At 40.5% G+C, this 19665-nt stretch overlaps 1 protein-coding gene and 1 pseudogene across 1 annotated transcript; both read right to left on the bottom strand.

Moving 5' to 3' along the window:
• Positions 1 to 254: 254 nt before the first annotated feature.
• Positions 255 to 3525, bottom strand: LOC122011379 (cytokinin riboside 5'-monophosphate phosphoribohydrolase LOG7-like). Its single transcript, XM_042567762.1, has 7 exons — positions 3252 to 3525; positions 2375 to 2472; positions 1912 to 1942; positions 1501 to 1600; positions 1339 to 1409; positions 1034 to 1177; positions 255 to 658 (listed from the first exon to the last, which is right to left on the bottom strand). The coding sequence occupies exons 1-7, from the start codon at positions 3459 to 3461 to the stop codon at positions 563 to 565; spliced, it is 750 nt and encodes a 249-aa protein (XP_042423696.1). The 5' UTR covers positions 3462 to 3525; the 3' UTR covers positions 255 to 562.
• An 11404-nt stretch (positions 3526 to 14929) lies between these two features.
• Positions 14930 to 19223, bottom strand: LOC122008124 (annotated as a pseudogene).
• Between the last annotated feature and the right edge of the window lie 442 nt (positions 19224 to 19665).

Genomic DNA, 19665 nt, shown 5'->3' with positions numbered 1-19665 from the left:
GCCGGCCAAATCAGAATTTAAAGCGACAATTTAAAAATTTTAATAACTTTATTAATCAAAATGGACTACTTAATGACTTCAAACACTAGTTCTAGGCAAGCATTCTTAGTTGGTTTTTTGTTCTTTTACTTCTCTTAGTTACTTTCAAACAGAAAACCCTTGTTTTAACCTTTATCACCAGCACAGGACCTCGTACGTTGCTTCGCTAAATCATGAATTCAAAAGGAGACTACAAGACGGCAACAAGGGTCCAATCCAATCATTGAGTTTATGCACGATAAATAGATACAGAATTCAAAATCTATCTATCCTTCCACTGGAAGTGACACACAGAACAAAGTACACACAACTTGTGATTTAAATTGATTCATGAGGAATGGGATATGTCATACGAGTCATCAAATATTTAATCTACTAATGGGAAGTGCAGTCTAATACAAGTCTATGGAGAAGATATAGGTCCTGACCGCTATTTACTTTCAAACTGTACTTTGTTTCTATTTATCCTGGTGCTTGAAGAGTATATAGTAAGTTTCGTTAGGAAATCAGTTGGCCGGAGAAGTTAGGAAGCAATGCCGGATTCTGGTTCCAGCACAAAGCTGAGAGGCTGCTGTTCAGTCTCCCACACCAAAGTGGATTCATACTCCGGTATGTATTCCTACAAAATACAAAGCACAATCTCTTCAGGCTATATTTCTAAGTATTCCTGGTTTGTTTGGTAAATTCTTATGATTAAGATGTCATGAGTTTAAATTATTTAGGGTCCGTTTAAAGGAATCTTAACCTTCACTATATAATCAAAACCGTTAACTTTAAAAGAATGTGACTTATAACAAGAAAATGAGACGTCAAGCTGAAACAGAGTGAATGGTTTTTTATAAATTAAATTTGCCCAGTCAAACTAATTAAATAATTAATTACTATCGGATAAGGCCATTGCCGAGATAATTGAGACATGCACGCAAGGGCAAGTTGGAGGGCTATAAAATTGCATGCGTGAATCATAAGCTTACAATATATTATTGATGCGTACCTCAAGTTTTCTCATTAGCTCCTTGGCGGAATGGGCAGATATAATTATGTGCCGAGCAGCTTGGGAAATGAAACCTTCTTCGACAGCCATATCAATGAATGATAACAATGAATTGTAAAAGCCATCAACATTCAATAGTCCAACCTGATGAGTCAATCACGTAGACATTTCTTTAAATAACATGATCCCACTTATATCAAGATAAAATAGAAATATACATGTGAAGGCAGGCACGTCGGGTATGGAACGTTGATAAATCAAAAGGTAGGTCAATATTGCAGCTAAGCTTAAACTACATAACTTACCGGCTTCTTGTGGATTCCAAGCTGAGCCCACGTAATGACCTCTAGTAGTTCTTCGAGTGTCCCATAGCCACCTGTTGTGTGATTGGCATTACAAGACGCATGTTAGGAAGACCACGGATTAAGAAAAAGTAGAACTAGTTATAAAGTGTTTCAGAAGTATACCAGGCAAAGCTATAAAGGCATCTGCCTGTCGAGACATCTCAGCTTTTCGTTCATGCATGTCTAATACTGCCCTAACTTCTCCTATTGTCCCACCAGTTAACTGCAAAAAACAGCACAATACATTACGATGATTACTATAAGGTGAACAAAAAGGAGCACTTTCAACTTTAATCTACTTAAAACAAAGAGGGAAGTAAAGGAAAGTTGGTAGAACAAATTTATTTATGCTCTTCAAATTCACATTAATACCACATCCTAAATGTAGGCAACTTCCAAAATATAATTATGAAAAAGAAATACAAACACTTTCGATCCCAAAGGTCTAATGAGCACTGATAGTAAAGTACTTGAGAACAAATCCATAAGCTTCTTCTGTGCATCGAAAAAAGAATGGATCTGAAATTTACTCACCTCCTTTAGCATCAAAGACTTCGGAATAATCCTGAAAAACATAAAAAAAAATGCATTAAGCACATGAGATAGAAATAGAACAAGATCTTTCTATGCAATAACAATATATCATATAAAATTACAAGACATATATTTGTAAGAGTTAAGACTGACAAATAATAATACCCTTGGAGCTTTCCTGGTAATCCAAACAGACAAAACAAATTACGTGTTGGAGAATTATAATGCAGTTTTGCATGCAACAGATTTGCTTGTGCCAAAAAAAAAAGTGCCTTTTGTTCACATATAGTTTGAATCTCCAAATTGCTCCACTTTTTATGTAACGCAAATACCATTACTAGGTTCCACTAGTAAAATATGTACCTGGTGAAAGGAGATGGAACACGCGTCGCTAGTTCTTACGCATATGGCCAAACAATGGGAAACCAGAGTCGGTAAAAGAGGAAGGGAGAGAGAGACTGACCCCAAGACATGGCGCCCTCCATCATGGACTGCTTGAGAAACAAGGCCCATTAACCCAATGCTTCCTCCTCCATACACCAGATCGATGCCACTGTCCACCTGTTCAGGAACATGCCAATAAGAATAAAATGACATGCATATGCGGGGAAACCAAGAGCTAGTATTTTTGAATTGCCAATTAAGTTCCTAAGCTTGAGGACCAGTTAACGAAATCAAAGAAGACAGATCATAGATGGAACGGAGTCCAGATTAGTTTGGAAGGTCGAAGGTAGCATAGTAATGTCATGATGCCAACTTGCAGAGGCCAGCTCGTCACATACATCAGTATCCCATGTAAGGTAAATCGATAGCCTCTATTTAGCTTGGTTAAAGCAATAGAATATTGCTTCCTTCTTTTCGTTTGTTTGGCACTTGACAGAGCCCACGCAAGAAGGCTGATCGACAGACAACCAGATTACAGCTAGCAATCCATCATGCCAAACTCCCGAATTACTCCCACTGCGCAAGCACTCCCAAGAAACCCCATCCAACCTTTCGCTAACACAACAATCAGATCAAACGTTCGAAAAAAGATTTATAAAAAATCCAAGAAGAAGATGGAATCTTAATTAAACGAGTGCAACCCATGGAATGATCCACTAAAAAACAAATCACAAAAAGTTCTCCTTTTGAAACAAAAGGATCCCGAAAAGTCATTCGATCAAAATTTAACAAAATACGACAGAAGTTCATTTGCTCTTCGACAGATCCCAGATGATCGAATGCGGGATTCCTCGTGGTTGTTCTAGAGAAACCTCGAAACCCTTCGAATCCATCAGGAAAAAAAAATAAAATTATCCGACAAAGGAAGCAACTTGATTTACGCAGTGTGAATGTACCAGTTCCTTTCCGAGCTCAACCGCCGCCTCCTGGTAGCTAGACTTCTTCCCGCATTGGCTCCCGCAGAATACGCAAATCCTCCGGAACCTAGAACCTTTCTCCGCCATCGTGGCCTCCGCCACCAACTCCAAACCTTGGCCTACCTCCATCGTCCGCCTGGAGCTCTGTACCGAAAGGGCAAGCGCACCCTCTTGGAAGCTTTCAACCATCCACAATCCCCCAAAGACTCTCTCCTATTTATAAGCGCACGAGGCTCAGAATTCCAACCTTGATTTTTTTTTTTTATAGCTCACGCTTCGCCTCGTTCTCACTTTGGTTGTCTAGGGTTTTGGGTCCAGCAGCGAACATACGATGCGGACCCCGCATACGAAGGCAGCCTTCCTTGAACCGCTACAGACAGATCAACGACCATGTGCGATCGCGTATGCATCATGAACGACTCGGATTGTACCAGGCTACATTTCACCCATAAGTGTTCTGTGTCCCAGGAGCAAAGCTGCGGATACCGAGAGCCTTCCTTTTCTGTCTGTGGAACATTATTTTTGTTTGTTTCCGCGGAGCAATGAACTGCAGTAGTTTTATTGAGTGTTTATGAAGAAAAGTCATCCACAAAATTAATAAAAGACTTGAAATGAGAGCGAAGACAAAGGCAGTAGATGGAATGGCTCTGTCACAAGAACATGATAAACTTTTAGCCATACATTGGCTTACCTACTCTCAATACTTCTTTAAGAATAGAGAAGAATTGTCGTGATAAGAATTTCTACAAAGATCAAGTTATTCTCCACGAGCATATAGATGCTATATATAGCAACTGGATTTCTTTAGGGTCATCCAATTGGATGAATGTCGTGGCTGGCGAGTATTCAGACTTTTTTAAGGTTTAACAAAGAAGAGTGGATTCATTCTACACCATGATAAAAGAAATAAAGGACAGTTAGTTTAATTCAGATGTGGATCACGAGGGAAGAGTTTTCTATAGAATGGAAAGCTACCTGACGCATGCGAACATCTTTGCTTTTTGTTCTCACTTTGTCGACGACTCAGGCATTAATGCGCCGAGAGTTTCTTTGTTTCTGAAATTTTTAATCCATCAGTAGATGGATTTAATTATATGATCACAAAGGAATATACGGTAAAGAAGAATTAAATATTTTATATAAAGTTTGGCTTTACTTGAGATGATACGCTGAAAAATGAAGATAGAGAAAAAAAAGGTAGAATCTGTTAGAGTTGAAGACAATTCGGAATCCTTCTTCGTTATTGATTCTATCGGGAATATGGAAACACGGAATTATCAGGGATCATGTGATTAGAATGTTCACCGCATCTTCATGATCTGGATGATGAGCTGTCTTCTGCATTGACCAAGTCGTCAAAAGTTCTTTAGTCAATAATACTTGCAGCAAGTTACCGGGTTGGCCCGGTTCCTAGTACCCCGATATTCAAGATGGGTCCTACGAATATATAACCAGCCGAATGATAGAAAAATCACGAAATAAATGCAAGATAAGTACAGTGACGTACCCAGACCCCGGGGGTGCCCTCAGATGGTGTTGGATATTGGGGCCTTAAATGGACCAAAAACGATTTTGAGGAAGGAAACCATCAATTGTTGAAAGTCGTAATTGACTTCAAAATTGAAATCTACGATTCACATAGATAGATTTAGACTATTAATTTGCTCAAAACCGATTAAGGGTGAATGAGAAATTAATGTTTAAAGTCGCCCCAAAATAATATTTATTATTCATTAATAAAGTGCATGGGAGAATAGTCCCACATCGGAAATTCTCGATGTGTATTCTCTACTTATAAATGAAGATGTGTTAATGGAGTTAACACAAAAATAAAAGGACAGGTGCTCCCTTAGCCCAGGGTGTGAGCCCGCCACGTGCTCACGTGCGCAATGGGCACTTTGCACGTACGCATCGTCGCGAGGAGCATTGAGGAGCTTAAATTTATGCTCCAGGTGACATTGCAGTGCCTACGTGGCACTCGGGTGATGTGTCAGGCTCGTACCTGACGTGGCAGCACCTATGCGGCATCCTCGTGGGCAAAGGGAGATGACTGGACAGTTGACTTAGGGAATGAATGGCTACCGTTGATCAACGTTGATCAAATAGGTATGATGGATCGCTTGTGATGCGATCTAGAGCGTTGGATCGCAAAGAGTAACGATCTGACGGCTTGGGATGAGACTTGATCTGAAGCATCGAATCAATGGATCCAGATCCGATGGCCGATGACAATAGGCGGGATCTGAGGGTCACAACTCCTCAGATCTGATGGATAAGATTGAAGTGGGCTTGGTGAAGGGTTACAACCCTTCAGAATAGATGATCTAGATCGATCCAGCCCAAGGAACGCATCCACTCACCCAAAGGACACTCAACCTCTTCTTTCAGTATAAATAGAACCCTCTAGATGATGGAATATTCACTCAATCCTCTATTCTCTTCCTCAAGCATTCATCTTATCTTGTGCATTCAATAGTCCAAGAAGTCTACTAGAAGGTTCGCTGGTCTCGGAAGTCGGAGTGCTACGATTCCGAGACGTTCGTCGTCGTTGTATCTTGGGAATGAATTGCAACAATCCGTTAAGCACCGTAGCGGAGCAATATCGTTTACAGAGATAGTGTCGAACACTAGCCTCGACAATCAGTTTGCATACTCCAGAAGCTACCCGGAGACAACACTTCTTACCAACGACATTCCGACGGCCGTTCCGACCGTCGTTCCAACCGCCATTCCGACAACCATTCCGCACGGAGAAAAGCCGGAGAAATTCACCGGAACCGACTTCAAAAGATGGTAGCAGAAGATGCTGTTTTATCTAACAACGCTAAACCTTGTACGGTTTTTGCACGAAGACACGACAGCCGCTACGGAAGGTAGTAAGGCTGCTAGCGATGCATGGTCTCACGGAGATTTTCTGTGCCGCAATTATATACTCAACGCCTTGGACAACACGTTATATAACGTATATTGTTCTCTGGAGACAGCGAAATCTTTGTGGGAATCCCTTGAGAAAAAATATAAGACCGAAAATGCTGGATTGAAGAAATTCATCGTCGGTCGGTTTCTGGATTTCAAGATGGTGGACTCAAAAAGCGTCTCATCTCAAGTCCAAGATATGCAATTAATATTGCATGATCTGGACGCCGAAGGCATGAAGCTGAACGAGACATTCGCAGTTGCTGCGGTAATTGAGAAGCTCCCTCCGTCATGGAAGGATTTCAAGAATTACCTAAAGCACAAAAAAAAGGAGATAGGGCTGCAAGACCTGATCCCGAGGCTAAGAATAGAGGAGGATAATCGAAAGTTATCCGACTCTAGAGGAACCAAGCGGACTATAGACGAAATGTCCAACTTGGTCGAGCCGAACGCTAAAAAGCTGAAGCAGTTCAAAGGCAGGACACCTGTCCAAGGACTGCAGACGTCCAAAGAAGCCAACCAAGGGGCCAAAGGATGCTGCGAATCATGTCGCAACCTCTCTTGAGGACTTGGATCTCACTGCGGTTGTATTTGAAGCCAACTTGGTGGATACCAACCCGAAGCAATGGTTCATTGATACTGGAGCAACTCGTCATATCTGTTCCGATAAGGCGATGTTCTCCAAGTATACTCCGATAAATGACAGGAAGCTCTATATGGGTAATTCCACGACGTCGCCAATTGTTGGACTCGGAAAGGTTGTTCTGAAGATGACGTCCGGAAAGGAGCTAACACTCATTGATGTACTCCATGTTCCCGACATCAGTAAGAACCTAGTTTTTGGAGCGGCATTGGTCAAGGCTGGATTTAGGCTAGTGTTCCAGTCAGACAACTTTGTACTTACGAAGAATGGTGTCTTCGTAGGAAAGGGGTACCTAGAAAAGGGTCTATTCAAAATGATGGTAATGTCTGTACTCCGAAATTTTGATGGTAATAAAATAAATGCTTCCAGCTATGTTGTTGAGTGTTTTAATTTATGGCATGATCGACTCGGACATGTGCATAATAATACTCTCAAACGTCTCGTCAAATTAAATTTATTACCAAACGTCAATGTTGATGGAACACACAAATGTGAAGTGTGCGTGGAAGCGAAAATGACGAAACTACCTTTTCATTCGATGGAAAGGACAACAACTCCTCTAGAGTTAATACATAGTGATCTATGTAACTTGAAATTTGTGCAAACTAGAGGAGGTAAAAAATATTTTATTACTTTTATCGATGACTGCACAAAGTTCTGTTATGTCTTTCTTTTAAGAAGTAAAGACGAAGCCCTAGAATCGTTCAGAACCTATAAAACAGAAGTTGAAAACCAACTTGACAAACGAAATAAAATAATTCGAAGCGATAGAGGTGGAGAATATGGTGCACCGTTTGATGAATTTTGTACAGAATCTGGCATTATCCATCAAACAACGGCGCCTTACTCACCTCAATCAAACGGTGTTGCCGAACGTAAAAATCGGACACTAAAAGAAATGATGAATGCCTTGTTGATAAATTCAGATTTACCTCAAAACTTGTGGGGGGAAGCAATATTATCGGCAAATCACATTCTCAACAGAATCACTCATAAGAAAAATGATAAAACTTCATATGAACTATGGAAAGGCCGCGAGCCATCGTACAAATACCTGAAAGTGTGGGGGTGCTTGGCAAAGGTCAAGTACCTAAACCAAAGCAAGTAAAGATCGGACCTAAAACGTTCGATGCGGTATTTGTCGGATATGTCCATAATAGTAGTGCATATCGTTTCCTAGTTCACAAATCAGACATTCCTGATATACATGTGGGAACAACCATAGAATCTCGGAATGCGATATTCTTTGAAAACGTATTCCCAAATAAAAAGGGAAACGTTGAAAGTGATAACAACGGAAGTTCAAACAAAAACGACGTTACCGAACTTAGCTATTATAAAAGGACTATTGACGATCAAAGTGAAGAGCCACGTTGTAGCAAACGGGCTAGAGTTGAGAAATCGTTCGGGCCAGATTTCATGACTTTCATGTCAGAAATGGAACCAAGAACATTAAGTGAAGCTCTCTCTAAACCCGATGCTCCAATGTGGAAAGATGCTGTCAATAGTGAAATTGAGTCTATCATGAATAATCATACTTGGGAATTAGTAGACCTTCCTTCTGGTAATAAACCATTAGGTTATAAGTGGATACTAAAACGTAAGTATAAAGCTGATGGATCAATTGACAAGTATAAGGCCAGACTTGTAGCCAAGGGGTACAAGCAAGAGGAAGGCCTTAATTACTTCGATACATACTCACCGGTGACAAGGATTACGTCCATACGAGTGCTAATAGCCATTGCAGCACTGTATGACCTTGAAATACATCAAATGGATGTTAAGACTGCGTTCTTAAATGGTGAGTTGGAAGAAGAAATTTATATGGAGCAACCTGAAGGGTTCATGGCTCCTGGAAATGAGAAAAAAGGTGTGTCGACTTGTTAAGTCGTTGTACGGACTTAAGCAAGCGCCTAAACAATGGCACGAAAAATTTGACAAAGTAATGCTGTCAAACGAATTCAGAATAAATGAATGTGACAAATGCATTTATGTCAAAAACACACCTGAAGGCTATGTAATTGTTTGTCTATACGTAGACGACATGCTAATAATGGGCAGTAATCATGATGTAATCATGACTAAAACGAAAATGTTGACCAGAAATTTTGATATGAAATATATGGGTCAAGCAGATGTTATATTGAGAATTAAAATTCTCAAGACATCAGAAGGGATAGTTTTAACACAATCCCATTATGTAGAATCTGTATTGAAAAAATTCAATGCGTACGATCTCTCTACAGTGAAAACACTTATGGATCTAAGTCAACACTTAGCGAAAAACCATGGTGAGACCATATCGCAGTTGGAATATTCTCGGATAATAGGCAGTTTGATGTATCTCACAAACTACACACGTCCAGATATTGCCTGTACGGTCAACAAACTGAGTCGTTTTACGAGTAATCCAAACGACACCTATTGGAAAGCATTGATGCGAGTTCTCAGATATTTGAAATATACTATGAACTATGGATTACATTATGAAAAATATCCCGCTGTGTTGGAAGGATATTGTGATGCTAATTGGATATCAGATACAAAAGACTTCAAATCCACCAGTGGATATGTATTCACAATCGGTGGGGGAGCAGTATCTTGGAAATCCACTAAGCAGACTTGCATTGCTCGATCAACTATGGAATCCGAGTTTATAGCACTAGACAAAGCAGCTGAGGAAGTTGAATGGCTGCGGAATTTCTTGGAAGATATTCCGAGCTGGATGAAACCTATGCCTGCCATACTAATCCACTGTGATAGTCAATCGGCGATTGGAAGGGCACGGAGTAATATGTATAATGGGAAGTCACGACATATACGTCGTAGACATAATACCATTAGGCAGTTGATCTCGAATGGAGTGATTGCAATCGACTATGTTAAGTCCAAAGATAATTTGGCAGATCCTCTAACGAAGGGGTTGAGTCGAGATCAAGTATACTGCTCATCAAGAGAAATGAGATTAAAAATCTACAACTGAAAACGACTGTAGCGGTAACCCAACCTTGTTGACTGGAGATCCCAAGATCTTGGTTCAATGGGACAACGAAGTTACAGAAGTTGTGGTCCAACACATTAGATAGTTTATCTCTATCTCAATCCTAGGATGAATTTGTGCTGTCCTACCTCAAGTAGTGAGGTTAAGTTTATGCTTTTAGTGACTTCTATACCTGATAAGATGGAGTATGGTAGGATACTTTTGATAGAAGTGTCACCTATGTGAGTGTGAAGACAGACCGCTTCAATGAAACACTCATGAATCTAAGATGGTATCCATGGCCGAAACGGAACCAACCATGAGAACCTAAACTAGGTGAGATAGATCTCTGTGTGGGTGTTATTGTCTAAGTATACACCAACATCTGAGCAGTTCAAGACATCATGTTCACTGTGCAGCCTAGTATACTCGATAGCATTTCACTACGGAAGGTTCAAAACCACAAGCTACCTCTCTCGATGCAGTGACTTATCGATTAGACTCTTATAAAGTGTCAGCATGCATACACGCATTGCATTAATTTCCATTCATGTGGGAGATTGTTGGATATTGGGGTCTTAAATGGACCAAAAATGATTTTGAGGAAGGAAGCCATCAATTGTTGAAAGTCGTAATTGACTTCAAAATTGAAATCTACGATTCGCGTAGATAGATTTAGACTATTAATTTGCTGAAAACCGATTAAGGGTGAATGAGAAATTAATGTTTAAAGTCGGCCCAAAATAACATTTATTATTCATTAATAAAGTGCATGAGAGAATAGTCCCACATCGGAAATTCTCGATGTGTATTCTCTACTTATTAATGAAAATGTGTTAATGGAGTTAACACAAAAATAAAAGGACAGGTGCTCCCTTAGCCCAGGGGGAGCAGGTGCTCGCACCTGTGAGCTCGCCACGTGCGCACGTGCGCATGTGCGCAATGGGCGCAATGGGCGCAATGGGGGCTTTGTAGGCGCACTTTGCACTTTGCGAGGAGTATTGAGGAGCTTAAATTTATGCTCCAGGTGAAATTGCAGTGCCTACGTGGCACTCGGGTGACGTGTCAGGCTCGTACCTGACGTGGCAGCACCTATGCGGCATCCTCGTGGGCAAAGGGAGATGACTGGACAGTTGACTTAGGGAATGGATGGCTACCGTTGATAAACGTTGATCAAATAGGTATGATGGATCGCTTGTGATGCGATCTAGAGCGTTGGATCGCAAAGAGTAACGATCTGACGGCTTGGGATAAGACTTGATCTGAAGCATCGAATCAATGGATCCAGATCCGATGGCCGATGACAATAGGCGGGATCTGAGGGTCACAACTCCTCAGATCTGATGGATAAGATTGAAGTGGGCTTGGTGAAGGGTTATAACCCTTCAGAATGGATGATCTAGATCGATCCAGCCCAAGGAACACATCCACTCACCCAAAGGACACTCAACCTCTTCTTTCAGTATAAATAGAACCCTCCAGATGATGGAATATTCACTCAATCCTCTCTTCTCTTCCTCAAGCATTCATCTCATCTTGTGCATTCAAGAGTCCAAGAAGTCTACTAGAAGGTTCGCTGGTCTCGGAAGTCGGAGTGCTACGATTCCGAGACGTTCGTCGTCGTTGTATCTTGGAAACGAATTGCAACAATCCGTTAAGCACCGTAGCGGAGCAATATCGTTTACGGAGATAGTATCGAACACTAGCCTCGACGATCAGTTTGCATACTCCAGAAGCTACCCGGGAATAACAGATGGATCGATGAGTTGGTCACGAGTCATCGTGATTCAGAAAGGTAGATGAACGTGAGTCAGCTGAGGAGCCGGACCTGGGGGCGACGACACAGAATCAAGTGCAGCATGGGTCCCAAAGGCGGCATGTAGGTTGAGACATGACGACGTCACCTAAGCCAGATACCACAGCGACTCACAGGCCAAGACACAGCACGCGGGCCGAATAATACCAATGACTCACAATCATAATAGCGGTACGAAGAGCGAAATACATCAATTCGATGGCCAGAACACGACACACAAGACAGAACACAGATCACGGAGGCAGAGTGCAATAGCAGTAGTCCGAAAGCCGGATCAGCGGTGGCTCGAGCACCGGATCAACGTCTAAATCGTACGCCGACATGGATCGAATATCATATCGACGTCCGAACTGTATGATAGTGCGGATCAAGGGCCGAATAGGCACCGCGAATATGGCAGCGGCACTGGACGGTCGGATTTGGCTATAGGGGTGCCAACAACCGTGCTGGCACTGTGCCACCGACGAAGGTCATGGGTCGACTGGTGGTTGTCACTGGAGGTGGCATCAGAGGGTGACAACGACCACTACAGGTGGCAGCGGCGGCCGTTGGACTCGGCGGCCGCCGCTGGACTCGGCGGCGGCCGCTGGACTCGGCGGCGGCCGCTGGACTCGGCGATGACCGCTAGAGGTGGTGGCGGCGGGCGCAGAACTCGGCGGCGGCCGTTGGACTCAGCGACGACCACTAGAGGTGGCGGCGGCGGCCGCTGAACTCGGCGATGAAGAGCCCTCGTGCGTGAGGGCGAGGCACTACCGGCAGTGAGCGTGACTGGCGTCGAAGGCGACAAAAATAACATCCACGTACGCCTTTGCCGTGGTGGCCAGGCGCAAGGAAGCCAACATTGGAGGAGGCTTCCGACGAGCGGAGAGGTGGCCTGTGTGCTGCCGCCGAGAGGGGATGCTGCGAGGTGGCCCCAGCTTGCGTCGTTGCGAGGGCAGCGGTAGAAAACCCCACCTCCTCTTCCTGGTGGCGGCGCTGGCATGGAGAGGGTTGCAGCTTCTTGCAGGAGAGGGAGGCGCGACACCCTTCCGTGTGTATGACCCCGGCGGCTGCCTCGACGAATGGCCAGAGAGGGAGGGGGAGGGGAGAAACGATCTGCGGCTGGCATGAGGGAGAAAGGCGGCATGCGTTCAGCGTGAGAGAGAGAGGCGGCAGCGGCTGAACCCAAGAAACCCCCTCCTTGTTCGTGGCAGTGGTTGTGGTCTCCCGAGGGAGGAGCCGACGGTGGAAGGCAAAAAATCGAAGCCCCCTTCCCTTTTTCATACAAAAACCCTCAAAAGGTGAAATGACTAAAATGCCTCCACTCCTCTTTATTTCTCCTATGCCCTTTTGCTACATCCGCATCAATTATCTTTCTGAGAGGTTATATAGTTGCTAGAAAAACACCTTCACACCGCCCAAAATACCATCATTGTAAGAGCCGATTGGGGGCTAGATCTGACAGTCGTTAGTTGTCTCCGCACTCATCCAACATTACGGGTCAATAGGGGGCATCTAGAAGATTAAATCTGATATCTTCCATTCTTAAGATATCATGTATCGTTGGAATATTCGTAGTCCTTGCCAACAAGCCCATGTAGGGCAGAAGCCTGTCTTAAACGTGAAAAAATGTGAAGTCGATATGGAGTAACCTTGAGATTAGACAGAATCAGGATTTGAGACTGAGACAGAGATTGAAAAAAAGGTCAACATTCGATGTTGGGAGAGGGTGAGGGGCCTGAGATTGAGTCAGAAGATGAGTCAGTCGCTAAGACTGAAACTGTGAGAGAAGGTAAGCCGGTTACTAAGACTAAGAGAGGATGTGGGGGGCTTGAAACTGAGCCATAATGTGAGTGAGTCACTGAGACTAAGACTGATAGAGGGTAAGGGGCTCTAGGTTGAACCAAAAGGTGAGTCAATCATTGAGACTGATCGATAGAGAGTGCAGGGTCTTGAGATTGAATCAGAAGGTGAGTCAGTGGTTGAGACTGGTAGTGATTGAACTAGAAGGTGAGCCAACCGCTGAAATTAATAGAGGGTGCGAGGGCCTGAGACTAAGGTATAATAGGTGAATCAATTACTGAGATTGAGACTAATAAGGGGTGCGAAAGCTTGAGATTGAGTCAGTAGGTGAGTCCGTCAATGAAATTAAGACTGAGATTGATAGAAGATGTGGGGGGTCAGAGATTGAGTTAACATGTTAGTCAGTTGCTGAGACTAAGACTAAGCCTGATAGAGGGTAGGGAGTCTAAGCCTGAGCCATAGGTGAATCAATTACTAAAATTGAGACTGAGATTGGGGTCATGAAAACTATCCCGCTCTCGAATAGCCTTGCCTCTTCGGAATGAATGTATTGGCTCGCTAGACACCTAGACTCATCTTGAATTCCTTCTGCGATGAACTTTGACCTTCTATAAATATAAGTAGCACCTTCAGTTTTTTAACTTTAATTACAGCTTAGCAGGACTTTCTATCCTATGGGACACGTAGAATTGTATAGCTTCATCACATCAGAAATTATAAAAGATAAGACAACATCTTTAAAATAAAAAGTTTCAATAATGTATGCTGTTAAAAACTTAATTAAATAAAATAAGATCTTATCTACTTTGCAATTTAAAATAATAAAATTATTTAATTAGATCTTAAAAGATGATATTGTCAATTTAGTAATTATTTACTACTACTTTAAAAATTCTTTTATACAGTTGACCGTTTAACTTGTAAAATAAATAATTTTATTGCAAACATGAGTATTAAAAACATCAATCTACATTATAAAGGAGTAAATCTGTTTAACAACCAAACTAAATTGAATGCACAAATTAAATGATTTATAAAATTACAAAACAGTTAATAATAGAACATGTTAGCAAATATCTGTTGTTTTCATAATCACATGTATAAAATGTAATTTAATTAACTTGAGAAATCTGAATCAGCTTCCGAGAACAATCAAACCAAAGAAAAAAAAGAGAGAGTAAGATATAGAAACATACAATAAGAAGATGATATTCTACGCCCAAATCCAAACTTTCTTCCAAATTTGTTGCACTTATTCATCGTCAAATAAATTACGAGATTTTAATTCAACATTTGAGACAAAACCTTTTATTACTCTCCTATTATATATAAATAATATTTTCATATAGTGTATATATATAAATAGATAAAGGACATTTTAATTTAAAACTTAATTAATTTTGACATGGCACCGATGCCACATTCTCCTTAAATATATTTGTCTTGTCACTTTTGTTCGTTTTTGTTTCATATAAGTTTGTGGATAGAATTACAGAACTTTGTTTTGTAAATTAGAACATGCAGTAGGGACCATGATGTTCTTTTTCATCTACAAAACAATTACCAGGCAAAGAAAGTAAGTCCGCCACTAAAAGACTAATGCAGTCGCATATCAAGAGAGACAGCCAGACAGGTAGGGAAAAGATGCCTATGCTCACATAGTTCACCAGATTCGTTCTTAACATGGTTCAATTGGTATAAAACTGCATGGGATACGGCTCTCTCTCTCGAATTAGATACTGACTAGATGAGCTGTCAATAGGATTGAGGAGGCGGACTATCCGTATGAATATCCATGCAAGTATCGTTGGAGCTGAGTGAATTAGTATTCTGATTTTGCTCTGAATCATGATTCTTAATTCCTGCATTTCCAGTTGATGGGGCACCATTTGCATACGAATAACTTCCATTAGCAATCTGATATGGCTGAAGGCTCCTTCGTACGGGACTGGAAAGCGCAGTTGAAAACAGAATTTTTAACTTGATCAGTGTGACAACTTCGAGGGAGAAGTCCGACAGACTGTTGCGCAAACAGACCGGAAGAAGTTTGGGAGCCTGAATTAATTGGACGCATTGTTGTCTGTTGGTGTTGATTTTGCAGTGGTGCTCTTGGAGGGGCTAATCCATCTTCCTCTGCATAACAGTCCATCTCAGTCTGTAGAAGGATGTGCCCGTAAACAGATATCATATTAGTACTACAACTTCTATATTTGAAAATAAAAATAATAATAATAATAAATGGTTACATGTACTGATTAATGAATAAAAAGAAATCCTCTAAAGTTTACGAGACAGTAGTATATCTGCCATTGACAGTCCATAATAAAAATACAAGAATACAAAGTAATACATCTGAATGATCATGTCAAAGTCATTCGTACAAGGCAATAAAATTACTGAGCTATCCCTTCAATTTCCACAAATTTGGCAGAGGAAAAAAAATCTTAACCAAAGTTCTATAAAACACCAAGATATAAGATATTGATCCAGCAGTGGTTCAGTTCTTAGCAGTCTTTGACACCACAACAAAAGTTTTTGGTTTGTGGAAATCAACGTCATTGCATAATTTCAAATAACAAAGGGAATAATCATTTTGAGAGAATATGCAAGCTAACTTATTAGTGATGATTACACGTAACATTACTGAACTGAAAGGCCACTTTAAAGTTTTCAGTTTTACATAAATTCTTAGTTTTTTGATGGTTGGAAGCAGATCCAATGTCAATGAACCACACTCTCAACTACCAAATCAAAATGTTTCAGTTCTAACAATGTGAATCATTTTTTAGATGGTTAACTAACACTGATGTGTTAATAAATATACTAAATATACTCGTATAATTTTTATCAATATAATTTTCTCTACTAGGACTAGATAAGCCGCCAGATATCGAATATGCATTGTGCAATGAGTTGGCTACATATGCTTGAAAGATTGAAAGCTTTTTTATGATCAGCGATGAATACTCCCAAACTATTCACAATAGACCATGACAAAAGATGGCAACTACATCAGCAATAATGAGATAGCAAAACATTAGTTGATGGCATAAAGTTAAAATTTTGACACTCTAAATTGGTAGCATATGAAAATTTAGGAAGCCTTTTGGAAAGATAAACATTTGATCTTGAAGTAATAACAGATGAGTTCAAATAAAGCAAAATGGCGCATATATAACAAACATATGTGTTAGCTATCACACTGGCGACAAATTCAAAATGGGGCAGCCGTCTGTTATTCTGTTGATAAAAAGGATAGCAAACATGGGCCATCATGTTCTCAAGAAAGATACCACTAATAGGAGTATTGTGAGTAATTCAAGTGTTGGAACCTAGGGTTTGGCTAGGACAAATATACTATAACAATCTACAGACCAAAGAGCAGGAACATATAGGGTATTGCAATTTTTAGAGACAACAATAAGAAAACTTGAATTCTGGATTTGTATAGTATGTGTCTGAAATATCAATTCAATGAGTAATAACATAATTATAATACCACCTGAATGTGGGAAACTATATCAGCTACTGTAGCCCTTGACCCTTCCTCATGCTTTCTGATGATCCATTGATACAGCTTATCCTGTAAAAAACACACATATGCATAATATGCTGGCACAGTCCACGTAATTCACCCCCCTCTCAAGTGTGTCTCGATCCAACATAATAAGCTTCTAAAAATACTACAATTTGAGTAGCCAATATTCCTAAATATGGAAATTAGGCAGAGGAGAGAGGTTCAAAAGTTAAATGAAAATATTATTGAAATTGGTTAAGAGTCATACTATAACTGACTATATGGTAAAAATGTTTATTAGTAAGTAGTTGGCTATAAACTGTATACAAATAGATAATTCTGATCTCACAAAAAGTAGGCAAGGACGGTGCAATGGTTATGTTGGTCCACTTCATCATAGATGGGGATTACAGTTAGAGATCCTCTTTGCTATGCAGAATAAAATTATAACTCTCCTAAACCATGTATTTACAGGAGCGATCTTTATATCAGTACTGGTTTTCCGTAAAGGGCACACACTAACTAAATATCGCAAGAGCAGAACAATGTGAGACAGAAAAAAAAACATATAGAAGAGATTGGGAAAAGAGAAAAGAGAAAGATAAAACATCTTGGCAAAATGTTTGTGCATAGATAGATTAATTGTGACTCTGGTTAAAGATATTAATCTCACACAGTTAATATTTTTTACCCACAACAAGACAAGATTAAGCACATGGGAAGACAACAATCAGTCTCAAAACCATTCACAACCTACAATTCATCTGATGGTATCCAGAACCATCAGCATGAATCTCATTTGCACAATCAAAACCATCAAAGCCAACTAATTTCCTAAACTTGTACTCTCGATGCTTAGACTAAGAGCAAATGGAACACAAAATCACCCATAACAACTCCATTGCTCGACTACTTGCAAATGGAAAAGAAACCACATATTACAACATCATGAATCATAAGGCAAATCTAAATGACATTGGCTAGCTTTGGAAATACCTCAATGTCTCACAAATTCCAAGGGTCAAGGAGGTCACCATCCTTCGAAACACACTCTTTCAAAAAAGGGCAAAACAATACAATCTTACCATGTTAGATGGTATGAAGTGAGAGCAATGCAGGCACTTGACTGCCCTTTAGCAGTTATAAAACAAATTTAGTCCACATAAGCTATTGTTTGAAAGCCTCAACAGGTTACATGTACTTCAAGATGTCTTTTGAGGAAGAAAAAACCATGGGAGTCTCTCTCTTTATGCAAGTACTACATCAACGAACTCATGAGTTTGAACCTTCAAGTCAACACACAAATTTTCAACCTTACTAAATAGCAAACATGTTTATGACCATTACTCCCAGTCATTTGAACTAGTGAGAGTAGTGAGCAAGTAAGGAATAATAGATTGGCCAGGAATAAAGTCAAATTAAATTGAATAACAAGAACACAATCGACTCTCAACTAAATTGCGCCTTTGAAACACAAGAGACTTGTGAGGTGAAAATTGAAGCATTGAATCATTATCCCAAGATAGATTATACTGTAGCAAAGCTCAATTTTGCAAAGTCACCTTCTCAAAACCCTTCGGGATGCAACCTATCCACCAAGCAGGATGGAACCAATCAATAATCAAACAATATTGCTGCCGCTTAACCACTTCAGCTTGAGGGTTTCCCATATAAAACCCTTTTTTGAAGAAAAAGAATCTCGATTCTCATTGACTCTGATATCGAGTTTATGAAATTCGTCGTCGTCTGATGTCATCTCTATTCCTCCATAGTAGTGCTGAATAAAGTGCTACCGAAACCGTCACAGGTAGTCAAGGTTAACAAGAAAGCAAAAGGCAATAATGTAATCTTTAAGAAATCATTCCTGATGGACATCTTTTTACGAGATTCCCGAGCTCAGTTTCAATCGGAGGCATATGTGAAAAAGGGTTAGGACGGAAAGGAACTAACCAGAGCATGACGCTCGCCGGCTTGGAAGGAGACCTTCTGCTGATTCATGGCCTGCGTGTAGAGCTGCGACAGCGAATTGGCGGCACCACAGAAGGTGGAATAAAGCGTGCGATCCACCTCGTCGAGCCCCGTCGCCTCCGATTTCCGCTTCTTGGCCATGGATTCAAACCAGAAGAATCCAGAGCGATAGCAAGAACGATCAGGACGGCAAAACCCTATCGTCGCCACCTCCAAGCAAATCTCGATCCGTTTCAAACCCAAACGCCGGAGAGAGCGAGAGCCAGAGAGAGAGGGGAGATAAAAAAAGGGTTTAAATAATGGGAAGAGCCGAGTTTGTTACTCACCCGCCGAAATTTGTATTGTAAATTGTAATTGTGTATTTGTGTTTCTAATTACAGATAGATTTCGAGTTTCGGATTTTTAATAGAGAGGTGCGGTTTTTTTTTGGAATTGTAAAAGAAAGGCAACGGTGGATTGCGACTTGACTTTTTGCATGCTAAGACTGAGTTCATCCAATCTTGTTTCTGGTAGATGATTTTTTTTAGGACATCTTTAGTTAAAATTTTAAATGATTTTTTTGTGTGATCCTAATATATAATATCAATAATAATATCTCTCTAATAGTTTCAATGATTAGAATTCAAAATGAGTTTTTTTTTATTTTTTTTATCAAATTTATATATGGAGTCGTATGATTTTATATATATTCATCCTGTCTGATAATTATAAAGATAATAAGTTAAGAATATAATTGTTATATTGATTGGATGTAGATTTTCCTCCGCTCTG

The sequence above is a fragment of the Zingiber officinale genome, chromosome 8A (assembly GCF_018446385.1).
Source record: "Zingiber officinale cultivar Zhangliang chromosome 8A, Zo_v1.1, whole genome shotgun sequence".
NCBI lineage: Eukaryota > Viridiplantae > Streptophyta > Magnoliopsida > Zingiberales > Zingiberaceae > Zingiber > Zingiber officinale.
This window is presented reverse-complemented; position numbering and strand designations above follow the sequence as displayed.

What these genes read in the sequence shown, in the direction of transcription:
- LOC122011379 (XM_042567762.1), bottom strand. Translation starts at nt 3,461, where the DNA reads ATGGTTGAAAGCTTCCAAGAGGGTGCGCTTGCCCTTTCGGTACAGAGC. An exon ending in GGAGGGCGCCATGTCTTGGG is followed by an intron (nt 1,943 to 2,374) that starts GTCAGTCTCTCT and finishes TATGTTTTTCAG; the next exon opens with GATTATTCCGAAGTCTTTGA. An exon ending in AGCTAATGAGAAAACTTGAG is followed by an intron (nt 659 to 1,033) that starts GTACGCATCAAT and finishes TGTATTTTGTAG; the next exon opens with GAATACATACCGGAGTATGA.